Source organism: Salvelinus fontinalis, chromosome 2, assembly GCF_029448725.1.
Source record: "Salvelinus fontinalis isolate EN_2023a chromosome 2, ASM2944872v1, whole genome shotgun sequence".
NCBI classification, from domain to species: Eukaryota; Metazoa; Chordata; class Actinopteri; order Salmoniformes; family Salmonidae; genus Salvelinus; species Salvelinus fontinalis.
In genome coordinates, this window is record NC_074666.1 from 47,462,667 (window position 1) to 47,483,140 (window position 20,474).

The 20,474-nt window shown below is 42.2% G+C and overlaps 1 protein-coding gene across 1 annotated transcript; it reads right to left on the reverse strand.

The window, feature by feature from the left end:
* Positions 1 to 493: 493 nt before the first annotated feature.
* LOC129819982 (TIP41-like protein) lies at positions 494 to 11,829 on the reverse strand. The gene is made up of 8 exons (XM_055876738.1): positions 11,742 to 11,829; positions 3,737 to 3,864; positions 3,347 to 3,526; positions 3,099 to 3,198; positions 2,409 to 2,540; positions 2,075 to 2,170; positions 1,825 to 1,887; positions 494 to 1,086 (listed from the first exon to the last, which is right to left on the reverse strand). Exons 2-8 carry the CDS (start codon positions 3,859 to 3,861, stop codon positions 955 to 957), a joined length of 828 nt encoding a protein of 275 aa, XP_055732713.1. The 5' UTR covers positions 3,862 to 3,864; positions 11,742 to 11,829; the 3' UTR covers positions 494 to 954.
* Positions 11,830 to 20,474: the final 8,645 nt, after the last annotated feature.

Sequence of the window (20,474 nt, forward strand, 5' to 3'; positions counted from 1 at the left end):
AAGGTGAGCATTTGCTCAGTGAAGTCGGTAACGACGCCAAACTGCAGTCAGGTCAAGACCCTGGTGAGGATGACAAGCATAAAGGTGAGATTCCCTGAGACTGTTTCTGACAGATTGTGCAGGAATTCTTCAGGTGTGCAAATGTGGTCTGCGGTTGTGAGGTCGGTTGGACGTACTGCCAAATTCTCTAAAACGACGTGGAGGCGGTAGAGAAATTAACATTAAATTCTCTGGCAACAGCTCTCGTGGACATTCCTGCAATCATCATGCCAATAGCACACTTCCTCAAAACTTGAAACAACTGTGGCATTGTGTTGTGTGAAACTGCACATTTAGTGGCCTTTTTTTGTCCCCAGTACAAGGTGCACCTGTGTAATGATCATACTGTTTAATCAGCTTGCTCATATGCCACACCTGTCAGGTGAAATGCTCACTAACAGTAATATAAACAAATGTGTGCACAACATTGAGAAACAAGCTTTTTGTGCGTATGAAAAATGTCTGTGATCTTTTATTTTAGCTCATGAAACATGGGATCAACACTTTACATGATGTGTTTATATATATTTTTTCAGTGTAGCCATCTCTGTGATATCCAAGCCAAAGCTGCATGCATTTAACATAGCACAACCTTCAAGTATCAGACTACGTTACGTAGAATTCAACGCAACCATTATGTGGTGTTCTAATAGAAAAGACACAATTATCACAGTTTTCCTACCAAAACATTTACATAGAGGAAATGTGAAATAACACAAATAAGAGGCCACTTGACCATGCCAAAATGAAGATCTATGAACTGTTTGTTTTTTTGTGTGGAGGGAGGCAGGTGCAGTGTTCTCAGTTTATAAAAAATAAAGGGAGGGTAAACTCTTCCTTGTTTGGCCCGCCCTTGTCTTAAGTCCAGACACAAGTGAATGTGATGTCCAGTCATAGTGCCCAGCCTGCTCTCCATCACTGGGGGGCCTCTGTGTTCCCTGGCTGAGGGCCTGTCTCAGGGAGCTCCAGCTTTTCACACTTAGTCAGTTTCAGGGTTAAGTGCTGGGAGATCTCATTGGGGTCGGTGTACAGTGCAGCAGGGACGTTCTGGAAGACAAGAAGGGAGATTTTGCAAATGACTAACCCTTTACAATAGCGGTATGATAGTATCAGCTGCACAGTGACATGCATGAATGATTTGGACAATATGTTTTAGACAAAACCATACATACTTTTTGGCAAAGTATGGAAATGCTGATCACTTGTGGTTAAAAGTGACCTGAGATTGGAAGTTCAAACCCTGGCCGAGTCATACCAAAGGCCTTATAGTTGAAGGCTCTTTCCTTGAGTCATAAAATTGCATTGAAATTACTTAGACGCGGTGCAGTTTGGAGGTGCGGCCACTTGGGAGACAAAAGTTAGACCTCTCGCTCAAACCATTGTAATCGTTTTATCTTATCCTGCACCTACTCCAAAATGTCAATGAATATTCTTATGTTACTGAATGTATCCAGAGTATTTTCAGATTTCGTGATTGACTAATGCTGTGAAAAGTTCAGCAAATGTAAAACGCCCATCAACAGTTTAATGTTTGGATTCAATCCTCTGTCAGGTGAACTGTTGTGTCCTCACCTTTGGTGAGATAATTTCCCCATAATCTTCAAAGTGTTCTTGTTCAAATGCTACACTGGTCAGACATGTTTTTTCCACGAGTGTAAGGGGGTTTAAGGATCTGAGGCATCAGTGCTTCAAGCTTTCAGGAAGGAGACGATACTAAACTTACTCTGACTTGCCAGCTGACTTCCGCTACACATGTACTCTCCAAACAGAAAACACAATTCTCACCTGCAATTCTGAAATGTTGCTTTCTCGAGTACTATACTCTCTGATCATGTAATTCTTTCCAGCCTGTAAAGAAAACCAGGGTAAGTGATGACTCATTTCATAAGTAGGCCTAGCCATTTCATTGTTGAACTTCTTAACAGTGAATATTGTCCATTTCCTGCTAAAGACATCCACAGAATATGACTGCCATGCACATCCACTCTGGTGGTTAATCGATTGTCATTTCTCAGGACAGCACAGTCACACTTGCCTCGTGGTAGAGCCGCGTGTCGTTTATACGGATCAGAACTCCATCCACTCGCAGGAAGAACCTCAGAAGCAGGAAAAAACTGGTGGGCATCACTCTCTGTATCACACATGTGGGTAACAAGAGGATAAGTCATTCTTCAAAACCTCATCAGCCTCTCAGAGGCAAGCATTTCAGGAAATGCATTTAACATAAGTAGTTGAATAGGAAAATTGCCTTTTTTATTCCTGGTCTTACAGCCCCCCCAAGAGCATGTCCTTTGGTGCTTGTCACGGAGACAGACATATGGGGCGATGTCATCATAAAGTGTCAGTTCCTGTCTGAAATTACCACTCACTATTTTGACGCTGATCATGGACACTCCGTGGTCGTGCAGCTCGTCCTCAAACAAAAGCACGTCGTCGAAGAACATGATCTGCTCTCGCGCCTTCAGCTTCTCCATGTCAATGCGCTCCGACGTTTCTGTCGCCTGATGGAATAGCAGGTGTGTATTCATTAGTGCACACCATAGCAAAAATAAAGTATTTTGCCACGAAAATAAAAGTTTCTTATTAGACACATTCAGGTAGGACCCTCCCCATTTCAGCCCGTTTCATTCCTAGTGAATGCCCCCCAGACAAGAGACATCTTGAGACCAAAATGTTTTAGAATATTAAGCCTATGCGGAAAAACTATTGCGTTCCAGACTAACTACATTGCAGTCGTTGCATTTCATCAACCGATGGTTGTGTGACACATCCTTAACGGCGCAGTCGGGCGTCAGACTGCCATATCATATGGCGTGGTTAGATGACATGTTAATCACCTATCCAAGCAATGTGAGATCTGGCAGGCATCTGCAATAAATAAAGTCTGCCTTAAACACAGCCAATGACTTAGGAGAAAATCTTCCACTTAGTCATGCATCGATGTCAATGTGAGTCTAAGTTAAATTTGGACTTAGAAGTTAAGATTTGTCCCTTATTTTGTCATGTTTGCGTTTGGTATATTGTGGTGTATCCACAGTGTGAACCGAGAAGCCTCTCACCGTCATCTGCAGGTCCTCTCCTAACAAGGTGCCTCTGTAGTCTGTGGTATATGTCCAGTCGTAGTGTTTCACTACCTCTTTGGAGTGTTCAGAATCAGCCCTGGGAATACAGCCACATCCACTCACTGAGATCATTCTCCATAATAGGACTGATTAGGACTAAACAATTTAAAAATGCCACAGTTTTTTCTACTTCAACAGCAGGTGGCTAGTGTATTATCACAGAGGTCTTATGATATGGGTTGTACCTGCTCTCTTGCCATTCCTGTGCACAGGCCACTTTCACAGAGTCATGCATGTTGTTGACCCTCTTGAGGGCATCGATGGCATTGAACTCAATGCCATAGCCGTCTGTGTGCTGGATGCGTAGAATGTTGTCCCCAAACAGCATCTCTGGGAGCGAGGGCATGTGCATCTCCTCCCCTAACCTGGGACGAAACTGTCAAGATTGAAACCTGCACAACTAACCTCAATGTAGCTTAGTTGGTAAATTGTCGAAATTTGAATGACTAAAAGTAAGTCTAAGTCGATAAACAAGCTCCCCAATGTAGACTAAACCTTAAGAACATTAAACAGAGAATTAAAAAGACAAAGTATTTGTCACAAAATTTTGACACAAAATACTTGGAATAGCTTACCGTTCAATGTCCTTGGACTTCATTATGTGGGTTTTTGCAGCAGTCACTTTCCATGGTCCGAATGTGAAGTCTTGCTTACTGCTCTTAAACCCATGGGTCATCATGGCTGACAAATTGGCAAACATCAACTGTAAATACAGACACCAAACCCATCAGAGACAGAAGTAAAGGACGTCACGATAGCCTAGACAGCCAATAGTGGCCGCTAGATCTGCACTGTCTAGGATTTATGTGTATTCCCGGTATTACACTAGTGTCCCAGTGGACCGGCTGGTAAATAAAACATCCGTCATTCGGGCTTCTACGGCATCATTTTCCTCATTTTCCAGCTTTAATGGTGAGCCGTTGGGTAAAAATGGTACAAATGTGTAATGTCTTAATAAAACAAATTTTCCACCACCATTTTCAGATTCTGACAACTTATGCCCCACACGGATTTCCTTACGCTGTAGGTCATGTTTACGGAGTCTTGCCCCGCTACTGAACAGACAAGTGTAAGTTAGTGTTTGTAACGAAAGATGAAAAAGAGCCTGTCTTGTCAGAGATGGCATTTGTTTTGTACAAATGCTAAATATGACATTTTCATTCAAGACAGGATAAATATATTGTTTCAGGTGATAAAACATGTTTTGTTTAGTTACTTTTTCATCAACTTGTTTGTCTAACTTTATAGCAAGTCAAGCTACCTTGCACTGCAGAGCAGCTAGCTAGCTAAAAGCTAGGTTGATGATACCACTGTAGCAACCTCCACCTAATAATTATCATAAAATCAAACATCTTTACCATCACAATAAACTAACGGGAGGCAACAGCCATAATATAGTTGGCTTAACAGGCAATGTAACATTACTATTAAAATAGTACTCACAGGAATAGGTCATTATTTACAAATTGCTAGCTAACCCATAAAGCCATCACCGAAACCCATATATTTTCATCTTCTGTGGTTTGGTAACTTCCTGTTCTTCAATGAACTCTGGCTGGACTGAAGACGACGTAAAGTTCGAAAAACATCTAACAGACTGACTACACCGCTCGTGATGCGTGCAATCTATTATTATTCAATTATTGCGCCAACGAGCGTCTGCGTTGCCAAGGGCTAAAATAGAAGTTAGTTCTATTTCTGACGCAGATCGCACCAAAAGTCCTGCCTCTCCCATCTCCTCATTGGTTTATATAAGCAGGTACCCACGTGGGATCTCCTCATTGGTTATACCCACATGGGTGACAAAGACAAAATAGGTCGGTGGCGGTAATGCACCTAATTTATGAAAGTTGCCAATCGCAATATAAAGTCAAGAGAAGAAAAAGCCTGGAAGGAGGAGAGATGACTAGAAACGATTTGGTTGACCATTTTGTCTATGGATTAACTTGATGGATTAGAGGACCTTGTGCATTTCAGGTAAAATAACAACTCAATGTTTATATCCCAGAACAAATTAGCTAGCAACAGCAAATTAGCTAAATAGGACAAATTAGCTAGCAAGTGCAAGCTAGCTAGCTAAATTGCCATAAATGTTTAATGCTTTTCAACCTGTCCCCAAATTCACATAATTGGTTCAGGGTTTGTTTTAATATTTTAACCTGCGTGTCGTGATCGCGTTTGGTGTGGGGGGTCAAAATGTAACACGGAACCCAAACCGGCTGTGCGCGTGCGCCATCGTGCATCAATATACCACAGATGATATAAATGTATGCTTGCTCTGGCAATGCAATTCAGAGGCTCAATATGGAGGGTTTAACGCAATTGCGGAGCCTTTCAGAGGCCAAATCTAGTATTGAAATTATTGGTTGATGGTAGGTGGGGGCGGGAGGTCCTGTATAAAAACTTCCTTCCTTGACAACTTCCTTCAAGTCCGCTGCTCAGACTTCTGCGGAGGCCTTATCACAGTAAATGCTGTACGGCTACTGCAGACGCTGGATTGATCATGCAGAGCTTTTAATGTGAACAAGGCTTTGGGATTGTTGCGCACCCTTGGCTGAACGCAGTGTGCAACATCCTAAATTGTCAGAAATTCCAAAAATAGCGGTGGAAAATTGTGTTTTATTAAGACCAAAAGATCAAAAGTAATAAAAGTATGGATTTGCAGCCTGAATGGAGGATGCTTTATGTACAAGCCGGTCCACCGGGAATGCAATCCTAGACAATAGTGCAGATCTAGTGGCCACTATCGGATGCCTCGGCTAACGTCACGCTGCTTAGCGAGTACTACTTCCTCCTGATTCGACTCACACAGAGGCTTGAACCACAGTTTTATAACTAATCCAAGATAGGCTCTTGTTTGTCGTTTCCAATTGGAACAAATGAATCCTAGTGGGCAGAACAAGCAAGGAGGTGGGCAGAGTCAAGCACGAGCTAGTGAGATCCTATTGGCGTGTTCTAGCATTTATTTGCATATTTCCAGTATGCAACGCCTACTCCGAAGTGTGCAATACCTCAATTAGCCCATTTACTCTTCCTAAACAATGCACTTTTTGGAATCTTTGGCAAAGGGTAAAATCTACAAAACGCAGTCCACTTGTTTGTTACAGATTCTCGTTTTGGAAACAGAAAAATGTATGCAGAAAATGTGCAGAATGTCTGCCAAAATCCATCTCGCTCCATCTTCAGTGAGCTTCCTCTCACCATATTTGGTAGTGAGTGGAAACGCCAACTGGATGCTTCACATTTGTACATCAGGTGAAATATCTGGCTCATTGTTCTATTGTTGCTTGAACCCAGGGCCAGAGTATGCGAGCGGAGCGTGCCCAATTTGACTGGAGCTTGAGCGAAAATCCCAAAGGAGCGTGAGCGAAAATCCCAAAGGAGCGTCGGCCTGCTCCAATTTCGCTCCAATAGTGCTCACTTCATAAGCTTAGGGCATGCCCACCCCAGCATGCATTTGTAGTGTACTTGTGTGCTGCTATAGCCCCTTACTTTAGCTACTGTCATGGAGTTCGCTAGATATTTTCATACAGAAACTGATAAAACATACAGGTGCTACATCAAGGTGACTTACAAAGATGAGGACCAAGATCAAGTGAGGGAGTGCGGTGATGTAGTGTCCACAACTAAAGAATCATTTTGGGATCTGAAAAGACACTTATCCCAAAAGCATGATGGTGTACTTACTACCGGCACATGCTAAAAGAAAAGAACGAGGTGGGTAGATAAGTGTGTCATTGGAGCAAAGTATTTCTAAACTAAAAATCTGATCTCTTAAAACGATTTGTTAATTTTCGTTTTTTATCTATACAATAGGCCATAATAGATTTTTGCCCAATAGGCCTGGCATATTCCCACGTTCAAGGAGCTTTCCGTTTTGATTGGGTTATTTTGCCTTAAAACCTTTAGACCTACCTATAGAAAAAAAATCAGTAGCACTGCATCTCTGCACAGCCTGGCAAGAGTGGCCAAAAGGGTGTTTAGCATCCCCAGTGGCTCTGCAAGTGTGGAGAGGATATTCTCTGCTGCTGACCGGCTCTCCAGGCACCATCGTATGAGCCTGAAGCCACAGACCGGCCAGACTCGTGTTTCTAAAAAATGAATTCAAAGGCACTTCAAAGGCACAAATTAAATGAAAAATGACGAAGCAAGTCATAGCCTATATGTGCTTTGTTCCTACCAGCCTATTGTGTCGCACTCGCAAATGCTTCACAATGTATTTCTTTGTAGGTTATAGCCTTGAAATAATATACCCTAAATAATTAATTTCCGTTCCTCCTTAGGCTCCCTGTCTGGCTCCTGACTTATTTAGAGTGTTTATATACTGTTTAATATGACATGTAGCTTTTTGAAATTATGTTCGCTTCTTACGTTCCCCTTTCCATGTTTAGTCAAATATATTTCATTGAAATCCATATAGGGGTCCAGGTAGTCACAAAAATAGATGGCTGTTGGTTAAATTGTGATTTTTAACGAAAGGAGCTTAGGAGAAGAAAAAAAACTGAGCACCGGGACGTTTTTAGCTGTGGTAGGAAAGGACATGGAGCGCTGGAGTGCACATCTCAGATGAGCAGGATTTCCAACTGCTCAACTCTGCTCACATGCTCTGCCCAAGGCCTCTGCTTTTCTAGCACAGATGTCCACCCTCCTGAAGCACACGTCCGCCCTCCTGAAGTGGGACACTTCATACCTAGCTATTACAACAGAACACAATTCCTAATGATTCTCAATACCCTATGAAAATCGGTCATTAATAGTTACCACAACAAAGTCATAGACTTTGTGGGACTATGGCCCCGTAGCACTCACTTCCGTCATCATGAAGTGCATTGAGAGAGTAGTCAAGGATCATATCACCTCGACCCTACCGGACACCCTAGACCCACTCCAATTTGCTTACCGCTCCAATAGGTCCACAGACAACGCAATCGCAATCACACTGCACTAACCCATCTGGACAAGAGGAATACCTATGTAAGAATGCTGTTCATCAACTACAGCTCAGCATTTAACTCCATAGTACCCTCCAAACACGCCACCCTGTGCAACTAGGTCCTGGACTTCCTGACGGGCCGCCCCCAGGTGGTGAGGGTAGGTAACAACATCTCAACCCCGCTGTTCCTCAACACTGGGGCCCCACAAGGATGCGTTCTGAGCCCTCTCCTGTACTCCCTGTTCACCCACGACTGCATGGCCATGCACGCCTCCAACTCAATCATCAAGTTTGTGGATGACACTACAGTGGTAGGCTTGATTACCAACAACGACGAGACGGCCAACAGGGAGGAGGTGAGGGCCCTCGAAGTGTAGTGTCAGGAAAATAACCTCACACTCAACGTCAACAAAACAAAGGAGATGATTGTGGACTTCAGGAAACAGCAGAGGGAGCACCCCCCTATCCACATCGACGGGACAGTAGTGGAGAGGTTAGTAAGTTTTAAGTTCCTCGGCGTACACATCACAGACAGACTGAATTGGTCCACCCACACAGACAGCGTGGTGAAGAAGGCGCAGCAGCACCTCTTCAACCTCAGGAGGCTGAAGAAATTCGGCTTGTCACCAAAAGCACTCACAAACTTCTACAGATGCACAATCGAGAGCATCCTGTCGGGCTGTATCACTGCCTGGTACGGCAACTGCTCCGCCCACAACCGTAAGGCTCTCCAGAGGGTAGTGAGGTCTGCACAACGCATCACCGGGGGCAAACTACCTGCCCTCCAGGACACATACACCACCCGATGTCACAGGAAGGCCATAAAGATCATCAAGGACAACAACCACCCAAGCCACTGCCTGTTCACCCCGCTATCATCCAGAAGGCAAAATCAGTACAGGTGCATCAAAGCAGGGACCGAGAAACTGAAAAACAGCTTCTATCTCAAGGCCATCAGACTGTTAAACAGCCACCACTAACATTTAGTGGGCGCTGCCAACATACTGACTCAACTCCAGCCACTTTAATAATGGGAATTGATGGAAATTATGTAAAAATGTATCACTAGCCACTTTAAACAATGCCACTTAATATAATGTTTACATACTCTCATTACTTATCTCATATGTATATCTATATACTGTACTCTATATCATCTACTGCATCTTGCCATCTTTATGTAATACATGTATCACTAGCCACTTTAAACTATGCCACTTTATGTTTACATACCCTACATTACTCATCTCATATGTATAGACTGTACACTATACCATCTACTGCATCTTGCCTATGCCGTTCTGTACCATCACTCATTCATATATCTTTATGTACATATTCTTTATCCCTTTACACTTGTGTGTATAAGGTAGTAGTTGTGGAATTGTTAGGTTAGATTACTCGTTGGTTATTACTGCATTGTCGGAACTAGAAGCACAAGCATTTCGCTACACTCGCATTAACATCTGCTAACCATGTGTATGTGACAAATAAAATTTGATTTGATCAATATATTTATATATACATATTCTTATTAATTCCTTTACACTTGTGTGTATAAGGTAGTTGTGAAATTGTTAGATTACTTGTTAGATATTACTGCATGGTCGGAACTAGAAGCACAAGCATTTCGCTACACTCGCATTAACATCTGCTAACCATGTGTATGTGACCAATAACATTTTATAAATCCAGCCTATTTCTACAATTTATTAGATTTATTTATTAGATTTATTAAAATCTGATTTTAAACCTACTCATAACCACATTGCAAAAAAATAAAATAATAATTACCATGAAAATCCCACCTACTTCTTGTTCAAGGCCTATACATTTATTTTTTAATTACACAATTCCCTATAAAAACACGCCCCTTCGATTGAGCTACGACCGAGGATCAGGACGAAGATGAGTCTGACAGTAGGAGTGGTTTTGGAAAAAGTGCCTTTTTGCTGATCCAGGTGCTTTCAGGGTGGGTGAAAGCAGAGTTGGATGCTGTGGAATCAGTGAGGGTAACCAGAAGTGGTCTTGTGATAATCATTTGTTTCTGCTGGTCAGAGGGAGAAGGTGCTCCGCATTAGAACGAATGGGGGCAAGACATGTGAATTGTTTTGCACTCAAGAAAAGGGTGCCATTAAAAGGCGTGATTAATGGGGTAGCAGTAAATGTAAAAGTTGACCAACTGAAGGAGAAGATTCCCAGTGTTTGTGATGTTTTTCGCTTGGTGCGACGCACACAGGGTGGCGCGAGTGGTTAAACAGAAGAGTCATTGTTCTTTTGAGTTTTGATGTTGAGTCTTTGCTCGACAAAGTGATGTTAGGATATATAAGTTATCCTGTACGAGCTTATGTGCCAAATACATTACATTTTTACAGGTGTCAAGCTTATGGGCATGTGGCAGCAGTGTGAAGGAGGGAGGTTCCTGTGTGTGAGAAGTGTTCAGAAGGGCATGAGACAAAGGAATGTGTAGCATTAGGGAAAGTAGTGGTATGTGTTAATTGTAGGGGTGCCCATAGTTCTGGGGATCAGAAGTGAGAGGCAGGTTGAGGTTTCCAGGGTTTGAGTAGCGCAGAAGTTGTCATATGCTGAGACAGTGAAGATAGTAGAGGAAGATGTGTCAAGGGGGAGGGATCCTGAAAAGAGTGGTGTGAGTAGTAGATCTGTACCAGTACAGAGGGATAGGCCAACAAGTGATATGTTTCAGTAAGATTGGATTTTTAGCATTTATAGCAATGGTTATCAACTGTACTGCAGAGATGGAACGTAAATTGCAGAAAATGTAGGTTGTGGTGGCAACTGCAGAGAGGGATTTCGGTGTGTGAGACTTCAGAAGCATTACAGGGTGTGTTAAGTGGTGGTGTCCCATCCATTCAGGTTGTTGGCCTGAGGTAGAACTAAATAGATTTAAATAGTGGAGTAGGGTGGTGTTTTATAATTTGAGTGTTGTTAGATGGTAGGGTATTTGTTTATTTATGTAACTCAGTGTTGTTTGTGTTGCACTGCTTTGCTTTATCTTGGCCAGGTCGCAGTTGTAAATGAGAACTTATTCTCAACTGGCCTACTTGGTTAAATAAAGGTGAAAAAAATAAATAAGGGAGTTGTACAGTCTAGTAGGTGGAGGTAATGCAACATTTATTGGTTAACAATTGCCATTAAACCTCAAAGAAGAACAGCTACGACCGGAAGTTATTTTTGAGCAGGTTATAAATTACGCAGCAGGTTAAGATAATTAAACAAGCAGGTTTGAATAATTTGGTTAAGATTAGGGAAAAGCAGGAAGTAGGCGGGGCTCATCATAGCGGCCAACGTTTAACTATTGCAAAATGCAATGCTATATAAAAGAAGCAGCAGGTAGCTGACAAACGGGCATGAATGTTTATTCAAAAGGAGCCGCAAACAACCATGCAATAACTAGATCAAGCATCCCACAAACGTATTTATCTAGCTGGCTAACACCAGCTACGTTGGCTGCGCCGCCGGCTTGTTTTGTGACAAGCTGGCTGGCTCACCATCACCATATAAGCTTGTTATCTTAACTTCGGTACTAATGGATAGCCATCCCAAATGAATAACCTACAGAAAAGACACATAATTGAAATTAAAATCAGATATTACATTAAAAAGATAGCTAAAAGTACACAACTTACTCCAGTATTTTGATCGTCAGCTAACGTCCATGAAAGAGAGAGCTTCACAGAAATGCTTCCGACGTACTTTTCATTATTGTATTATATGGTTCCGCATCATTTAGCCATATACTAGCTGCTTTGTAAGACAATGAATTGAACAGAAATAAAAAATGTAAGAAAATATTATCGTAGAAATGTTTTCATATTTATTTATTTTTTACTTTAAGTGTATGGCAGCTTTACTTTTTATATGTTGTGGTGATATTCTGCGCTGTCACCCAGACATGGGAGAGAGAAGATGACTGGTATCAATGACATAATCAGAGGCATTACAGTCAAGTGTTCCAAACAAAATGGTAGTTGTGAGAATGTCCTAAGTAATTGATCCCATCCTAGGATTTGGTACAGTGGGTGGTACTGTCTATGGCCCGATTGGTACAGTACAGCTTTGATTTATTTATTCAACCTTTATTTAACTAGGCAAGTCAGTTTAGAACAAATTCATATATACAATGACAGCCTACACTGGCAAAACCCGGACGATGCTGGGCCAATTGTGCACTGCCCTATGGGCCTCCTAATCACAGCCGGTTGTGATTCCGCCTAGATTCGAACGAGGGTGTCTGTAGTGTGTCTGTAGTGACACCTCATGTACTGAGATGCAGTGTCTTTAGACAGCTGCGCCACTCGGGAGCCCCTTGTCTATGTATGTATGGCAGTGTAGAGAGTGATTGAATAAGTCCCCAACAAAAAGCCTGACCCATAACCTACGTTATATGTTTATGACTCGTACTGTAGTTGGAAATGTGCGATAACAGTGAAGGTTTTATTAAATTTGTACTGTTTTCTAACGCATTCTAATCAAATCAGTGTATTAGTCACAAGCTTACTTAACCCTAACCAGCAATGCAGTTTAAAAAATAAGAATAAGAAATAAAAGGTACAAGTAATTAAAGAGCAGCAGTAAAATAACAATAACGAGACTGTATACAGGGGGTACCGGTACAGAGTCAATTTGTGGGGGCACCAGTTAGTCGAAGTAATTGAGGTAATATGTACATGTAGGTAGAGTTATTAAAGAGACTATGCATAGATAATAACAGAGAGTAGCAGCGGTGTAAAATAGGTGGTGGAGAGGGGGTTGGCAATGCAAATAAGCCATTGGATTAGATGTTCAGGAGTCTTATGGCTTGGATGTAAAAGCTGTTTAGAAGCCTCTGGACCTAGACTTGGCACTCCAGTATCACTTGCCGTGTTGTAGCAGAGAGAACCATCTATGACTAGGGTGGCTGGAGTCTTTGACAATTTTTAGGGCCTTCCTCTGACACCACTTGGTATAGAGGTCCTGGGTGGCAGGAAGCTTGGCCCAGTGATGTACTTGGCCGTACGCACTACAGTTGCCATACCAGGCAGTGATGCAACCAGTCAGGATGCTCTTGATGGTGCAGCTGTAGAACCTTTTGAGGATCTGAGGACCCATGTGAAATCTTTTGAGTCTCCTGAGGGGGAATAGGTTTTGTCATGCCCTCTTCACAACTATCTTGGTATGCTTGGACCATGTTAGTTTGATGGTGATGTGGATACCAAGGAACTTGAAGCTCTCAACCTGCTCCACTACAGCCCTGTCGATGAGAATGGGGGCATGCTCGGTCCTCGTTTTCCTGTCGTACACAATCATCTCCTTTGTCTTGATCACGTTGAGGGAGAGGTTATTGTCCTGGCACCACACAGCCAGGTCTCTGACCTCCTCTCTATAGGCTGTCTCGTCATTGTCGGTGATCAGGCCTACCACTGTTGTGTCATCGGCAAACTTAATGATGGTGTTGGAGTTGTACCTGGCCGTGCAGTCATGAGTGAACAGGGAGTACAGGAGGGGACTGCGCATGCACCCCTGAGGGGCCCATGTGTTCATGATCAGCGTGGCGGATATGTTGTTACCTACACTGACCACCTGGGTGCGGCCAGTCAGGAAGTCCAGGATCTAGTTGTAGAGGGAGGTGTTTAGTCCCAGGGTCCTGAGCTTATTAATGAGCTTTGAGTGCACTATGGTGTTGAGCTGTAGTCAATGAATAGCAGTCTCACATATGTGTTTCTTTTGTCCAGGTGGGAAAAGTAAGTGTGGAGTGCAATCTGTGGATCTGTTGGGGCAGTATGCAAATTGGAGTGGGTCTAGGGTTTCTGGGATAATGTGTTGATGTGAGCCATGACCAGCCTTTCAAAGCACTTCATGTCTACAAACGCGAGTTCTACGGGTTGGTAGTCATTTAGGCAGGTTACCTTAGTGTTGTTGGTCACAGGGACTATGGTGGTCTGCTTACAACATGTTGGTATTATAGACTCGGACAGGGAGAGGTTGAAAATGTAATTGAAGACACTTGCCAGTCCAGTTGGTCAGCGCATGCTCGCAGTACATGTCCTGATAATCCGTCTGGCCCTGCGGCCTTGTGAATGTTGACCTGTTTAAAGGTCTTACTCACATCGACTGCGGAGAGCGTGATCACACAGTCGTTCGGAAAACCTGGTGCTCTCATGCATGTTTCAGTGTCATTTACCTCGAAGCAAGCATAGAAGGCATTTAGCTCATCTGGTGGCCTCGTGTCACTTGGCAGCTCTCAGCTGTGCTTCCCTTTGTAGTCAGTAATGGTTTGCAAGCCCTGCCACATCCGACGAGCGTCGGAGCTGGTGTAGTACGATTCGATCTTAGTCCTGTATTGACGCTTGCCTGTTTGATGGTTCGTCGGAGGGCATAGCGGGATTTTTCATAAGCTTCCGGGTTAGAGTCCCGCTCCTTGAAAGCGGCAGTTCTAGCCTTTAGCTCAGTTCGGATGTTGCCTGTAATCCATGGCTTTTGGTTGGGGTATGTACATACGGTCACTGTGGAGACAACATCATCAATGCACTTATTGATGAAGCCAGTGACTGATGTGTACTCCTCAATGCCATCAGAAGAATCCCGGAACATATTCCAGTCTTTGCAAGCAAAACAATCCTGTAGCTTAGCATCTGCTTCATCTGAGCACTTTTTTATTGACCGAGTCACTGGTGCTTCCTGCGTTAATTTTTGCTTGTAAGAAGGAATCAGGAGGATAGAATTATGGTCAGATTTGCCAAATGGAGGGCGAGGGAGAGCTTTGTACGTGTCTCTGTGTGTGGAGTAAAGGTGGTCTAGAGTTTTTTTCCCTCTGGTTGCACATTTAACATGCTGATAGAAATTTGGTAAAACGGCTTTAAGTTTCCCTGCATTAAAGTCTCTGGCCACTAGGAGCGTCGCCTCTAGATGAGCGTTTTCCTGTTTGCTTATGGTGGAATACAGCTCATTGAGTGCGGTCTTAGTTTGATTATCGGTCTGTGGTGGTATGTAGGCAGCTCCCAGGATTTTGTTTAAGTGAAGCTCATTTACTACATTTCTATGCAATTCCAAAAATTTACAATGCTTTTGGAGAACAGCAAACACAAGCCAAAATGACCTCAGCCATTATCACCTTGCCTGCTGAAGGTTCATTCACTTCCATCAGGCTTAAATTGGTTACTTGCTAGTTAGGTTGGTAAATAAGGCTAAACTGTAACATTAGCAAGAAAAACACATTTCAGCTAACTGACTTTAGCTTGCATCACATTTAGTATTTCATTAATTATTTAGACTAGCTGCTGTAACGCTTGTCATCTGGAGTAGAAGTAGAGGACCAAGGTGCAGCGTGGTAAGTGTTCATATTCTTTAATTCAATACGCAACACTAAACAAAACAACAAACACGACAAAGAAACAGTCCTGAAAGGTGAAACAAACACTAAACAGGAAACAACCACCCACAAACACAGGTGGGAACAGGCTACCTAAATATGATTCTCAATCAGAGACAATGAAAGACAGCTGCCTCTGATTGAGAACCATACCACGCCAAACACACAGAAATACAACACAAGGACAACATAGAACACCAGACATAGAATGCCCACCGAAACTCACACCCTGACCAACCAAAACAGAGACATAAAAAGGATCTTTAAGGTCAGGACATGACAGCTGAAAAAAGGGCATTAATATGCTAAATGAATAACTTGCTATCTATATTCAACTTACCTTGTTTTGCTTTGTTGCTGCTCATTCCTGCATAATTTTGTTCTTCCCTTTTTGTTCTTGCCTCACTTTTTTCCCCCTCAAATGTTTTAGAATCGCGTCACATGACACGTTTACTCCCCCGCCTGCTCTGTTTGGTATTCCCGCCTCCTCCTGTCCATTTTCATTGTTTGCCTGACACAACCAATAATTATCCTTTCTGCTCTGAGAACACATTTGAGTAAGTAAAACTTCCATTAGTCAATGAGATTCACAAACAGTTGGATATTCAAATGAGCTCCTCCCACATTGGGGCACTGGGGCAGACTGCCTGAGCCCGGCTAAATAGTATGGATGTTTTGGAAATACAGATGGCACTACTACGTACTAGGGCACTTTATTAGAACAGCAATAAATGCAGGCTGATTATTTCACAAGCGTGAGCCATTTCTGTCCTTTGCTTTGTCACTATGTTATTGATATTTCCGTTGTAAGCCACATAATAAGCTAGTCGTGAAGCTAGCTAACTACTACTGCTATCTATCAGTCAATAACAGTTAACTAGATTTCCTCTTCACATAAAACTTTTAGCAACAAACCACATGATAGAAAATAGAAGAGAATGGTGAGATTGTTGTTGTGTAGAGGATTTGCTTTGACAATATTCAGGGTTTCAGATAGCCGCTAATAGCCGGCTTTTGACCAATAAAAAAATAGAAAAGGCGGTAAATAAAATTGTCTTATTGTCCGGGAGAAGAAGAAAAGTGCGACATTTTTTGGCTATTCATTGATGGAAATACCAGACTGTGAAAATAAATTTGACTGGTCATGCTTATCAGTCTATAGGCTAATTTGCATAATGTTGTGGAATAAATTGGAGCATGCACAGTATATTCGTTATGTATCTTATTTATCACACACATACAGCATACAGATACAGAGCCTTTGAGCAAAAAATCTGTCAGACAGTGTGGGAGCTGCTATTACAGCATCTCAATCTGGAAATGCATAGGCAACGGAAGGCGGGCTTCATCAGCATGTCACACACCACTGTGCAATGAGCTGGAGGCAACATGCATTTTGAAAACATAAAGCTACTTAATAGTTTGAAACTTGAACCTTTTACTACATATTATGAGGCATGTCTTACCTTGCTTCAAAGTACCCTCGGCAAAATCAGACCATATCTGTGGAGGCTATTATTTTATATAAACTTTCTTCATTGTCCAGTAGCCAAAGGCACAATCCTAGTCATATTAGCAACCTATACTAGGTGTTGCATAGAAGAGCTCCCCTCTTTCAAATTTTCAAATGGATATTTTCATCTCTGTCACATAAAACAGTTCGCAGTTCGCTTTTAACAACAGTGTTTAATCGCTAGTTGCATTGTGGAACATACATTCACAAGCAGCCTACCACCTTGTGCGCATTGCTGTGCTTATAATGTGAATAAAAAGTAATTTATTAACATTTTAAGCTAAATGTCCTTTTGTGTTCCATCAGACTCATTGCTTGAAAAAATAATAAGAATTGTAGCCTAGGCCTACTGGTTGTATGAATTTGGGATCTATCGTCCCACAACTGTCCCAGAGTCTGTTTAGAATAGGCTATTTAATTCTTGACAAGCTTAACCCACCGATAGAATGTCACAAGTGTTTCCCTAAAAGCTGTCTTGGTTTAAACATCTTATATTGTACAGAAAGTGAATAGCTTAATCAATTGATAGTGAAATAATTAGATTACTTCCCAAGCAAAGTACATTGTTTTGTCTCCTCAGCTGTAGAAGGTTGTAGCCTCTGAATGTCAAAGAAACAAAACAATGTTATCCCCATATGCTTTCCCGGGTATTTTATAGCTTGTTTGTAGCATAAAGCATCGCTGACCAAAGCGCTGTTATAAATCACTTTATATAAATCTGATCCGCCTGATTTTTTTCAAAATCTTAAGCTAACAAGGGGTAGGCCTGTGGTTTTTGCCATTTTCTTTAATAAAAGGCAGGCCTATGGCATACCCTCTCATCAACCTGATCTCAGAGCATTTCGTATTATCCTGAACATAAATCCGAGACACTCCATTTAGTATTATATATTACATTTGGTATGGTTACTAAGACAGATGGTTGCTAATTCAAAAGTAGGGTGGTTGGTGGGGGTTACATTAAACGCAAATGTCTAGCAACCCAAAGACTGAGGGTTCCCATCTTATCACAGACAGTTTTAGAAAATTGGCAACTTTTCAACTATTTACTACTTTTTAACTACTTAGAAAGTACTTAGCATGTTAGTTGACCCTTCCCCTAAACCTAACCTTAACCCTGTTTGCTAACCCTTCCCCCAACCTTAACCCTTTAAAGTAACTCATAAACTTAACCCTAACCCCTAACCCTAACTCCTAGCCTAGCTAACGTTAGCCATCTAGCTAGAATTCGTAACATATCATACCTTTACACATTTGTAACATATAACACATTTTGTAAATTCTTAACATATTGTACGTTTTGCAAATTCGTAACATATAATACGAATTGTAATTTGTAACATATATTAATGCATCCACATATTAATACATACCATACAAAACGTAACATATCACACTTAACAGCCCTTCACTGACACAGGGGTAGGCTATTTAAAAAGTGCATTGTGGGTGGGGGAATTGGCCGATAAATCTATGGCTATAGCAGCAATAGCCCAATTTCCAACAATATGTTTCAGGGCAAGAAACATATTGTTTTTATTCAAATCTATTTTAGTAGAAGCAAGCTATCAAAATTGACCTCAGGTCCTCCTTCTCATCTTCTCGCTCTCCTTCTCAAACTGAACAGTCCTCCTGCAATAATTTTTTGGACTAGGCCTAATAAAAAATTATTTTCTGAAGAAGCCTTGGACTCTCCTCCTGAACTGCCATTGTAGGCCTACATAGCACAGCATTGGTTAGACGGCACACAAAAAAGGTTTTGATCAGCAAGATCAGAGAAGGCTTAGGGTTGGAATATCCATTGCAGTGTGTAATACAGCCTAGTTTTATTTACACCATCCTAGCAGCTATCTTACAAATATTACTTTGCTCTGTCCTTCTCTGTGCTTGCACTTCATAACCTATAGGCTATGGATCATTTGATTGAGATCACACTGTAGGCGCACTTGATATTGCACACCCAGCGGAGAATCAGAGATGAGGGGCAACATCCATATATAGCCTAATACGCAACTTATTCTAAAATGTTATCAATTACAAATGACATGACCTTGCCCTGGACTAGATACAAAAATACTAAAATCCTCCCCTTGCCTAAAATTGAAAAAGCACGACCCTCCCCCCTTTTCCTTCCTGTACCAATTCTGCAGGCCAACTCTTACAAACCACGTAATTTGAAATAGAGGATGAGGCAACAACATTATTTCAGGGTAAGTTAACAGAATATGAACTTTTAAAAGTGTGATTTTCACTGTACAGTTACTTTAAATAAAGCACACAATAAACTGGCATTTTTATCTCCCTAACAGATCCACAGATGACACAATTGCCATTGCACTGCACACTGCCCTATCCCACCTAGCAAGAGGAATACCCATGTAAGAATGCTGTTCATCGACAACAGCTCAGCTTTCAACACTATAGTGCCCTCCAAGCTCATCATTAAGCTCAGGGCCCTGGTTCTGAACACCTCCCTGTGCAACTGGGTCCTAGACTTCGTAATGGGCCGATCCCAGGTGGTTAAGGTAGGCAACAACACCAACGATCCTCAACACATGTGCCCCACAGGGGTGCGTGCTCAGCCCCCTTCTGTACTCCCTATTTACTCATGACTGTGTGGCTACCAATGTCTCCAACGTAATCAATACGTTTGCTGATGATACAACAGTGGTAGGCCTGATTACCAACAACGACAAGACAACCTACAGGGAAGAGGTGAGAGCTTTGGTAGATTGGTGACAGGAAAACAACCTCTCCGTCAATGTACACAAAATGAAGGAGCTGATCGTGGACTACGGCAGACAGCAGAGAGAGCACATCACACATCACTGAGACGTACACATTACTGAGGACCTGCAATTCGGTATTGGACTTTCTGACGGGCCGACCCTAGGTGGTGAAGGTAGGAAACAACATCTGCACTTCGCTAACCCTCAACACTGGGGCCCCAGAAGGGTGTTTGTTCAGCCTCCCTCCTGTACTCCCTGTTTACCCACGACTGCGTGGCCATGCGCGCCTCCAACTCAATCATCAGGTTTGCAGACGACACAACAGTAGTGGGCTTGATTACCAACAATGACGAGACAGCCTACAGGGAGGATGTGAGGGCACTCCGAGTCTCCCTCAACGTCAACAAAACAAAGGAGATGATCGTGGACTTCAGGACACAGCAGAGGGAGCACCCCCCTATCCACATCGAAGGGACAGCAGTGGAGAAGGTGGAAAGTTGTAAGTTCCTTGGCGTACACATCACACACAAACTGAAATGGTCCACCTACACAGACAGTGTGGTGTCTTCAACAGCACGAACAACATCGTAAATACCACTAATATTTAACTGTTTATTTATCTTCCCCTACTATTCGTACAACAACTATTTGCACATTGCTAAAACACTGTATATAGCTGATAATATAACACTTGAAAGGTTCTTTATCTATTTGAAACTTTTTGGAGTGCAATATTTACTGTTCAATTCTAATAGTTTTTTGTGGATAT

Bases quoted from the DNA above. Each gene is read 5' to 3' on its own strand.
- LOC129819982 (XM_055876738.1), bottom strand. From the start codon at position 3,861: ATGTTTGCCAATTTGTCAGCCATGATGACCCATGGGTTTAAGAGCAGT. The intron at 3,199-3,346 runs GTACAACCCATA...CTGTATTCCCAG, and splicing joins CAGGAATGGCAAGAGAGCAG to GGCTGATTCTGAACACTCCA. The intron at 2,171-2,408 runs GTGAGTGGTAAT...TGTGTGATACAG, and splicing joins CCATGATCAGCGTCAAAATA to AGAGTGATGCCCACCAGTTT.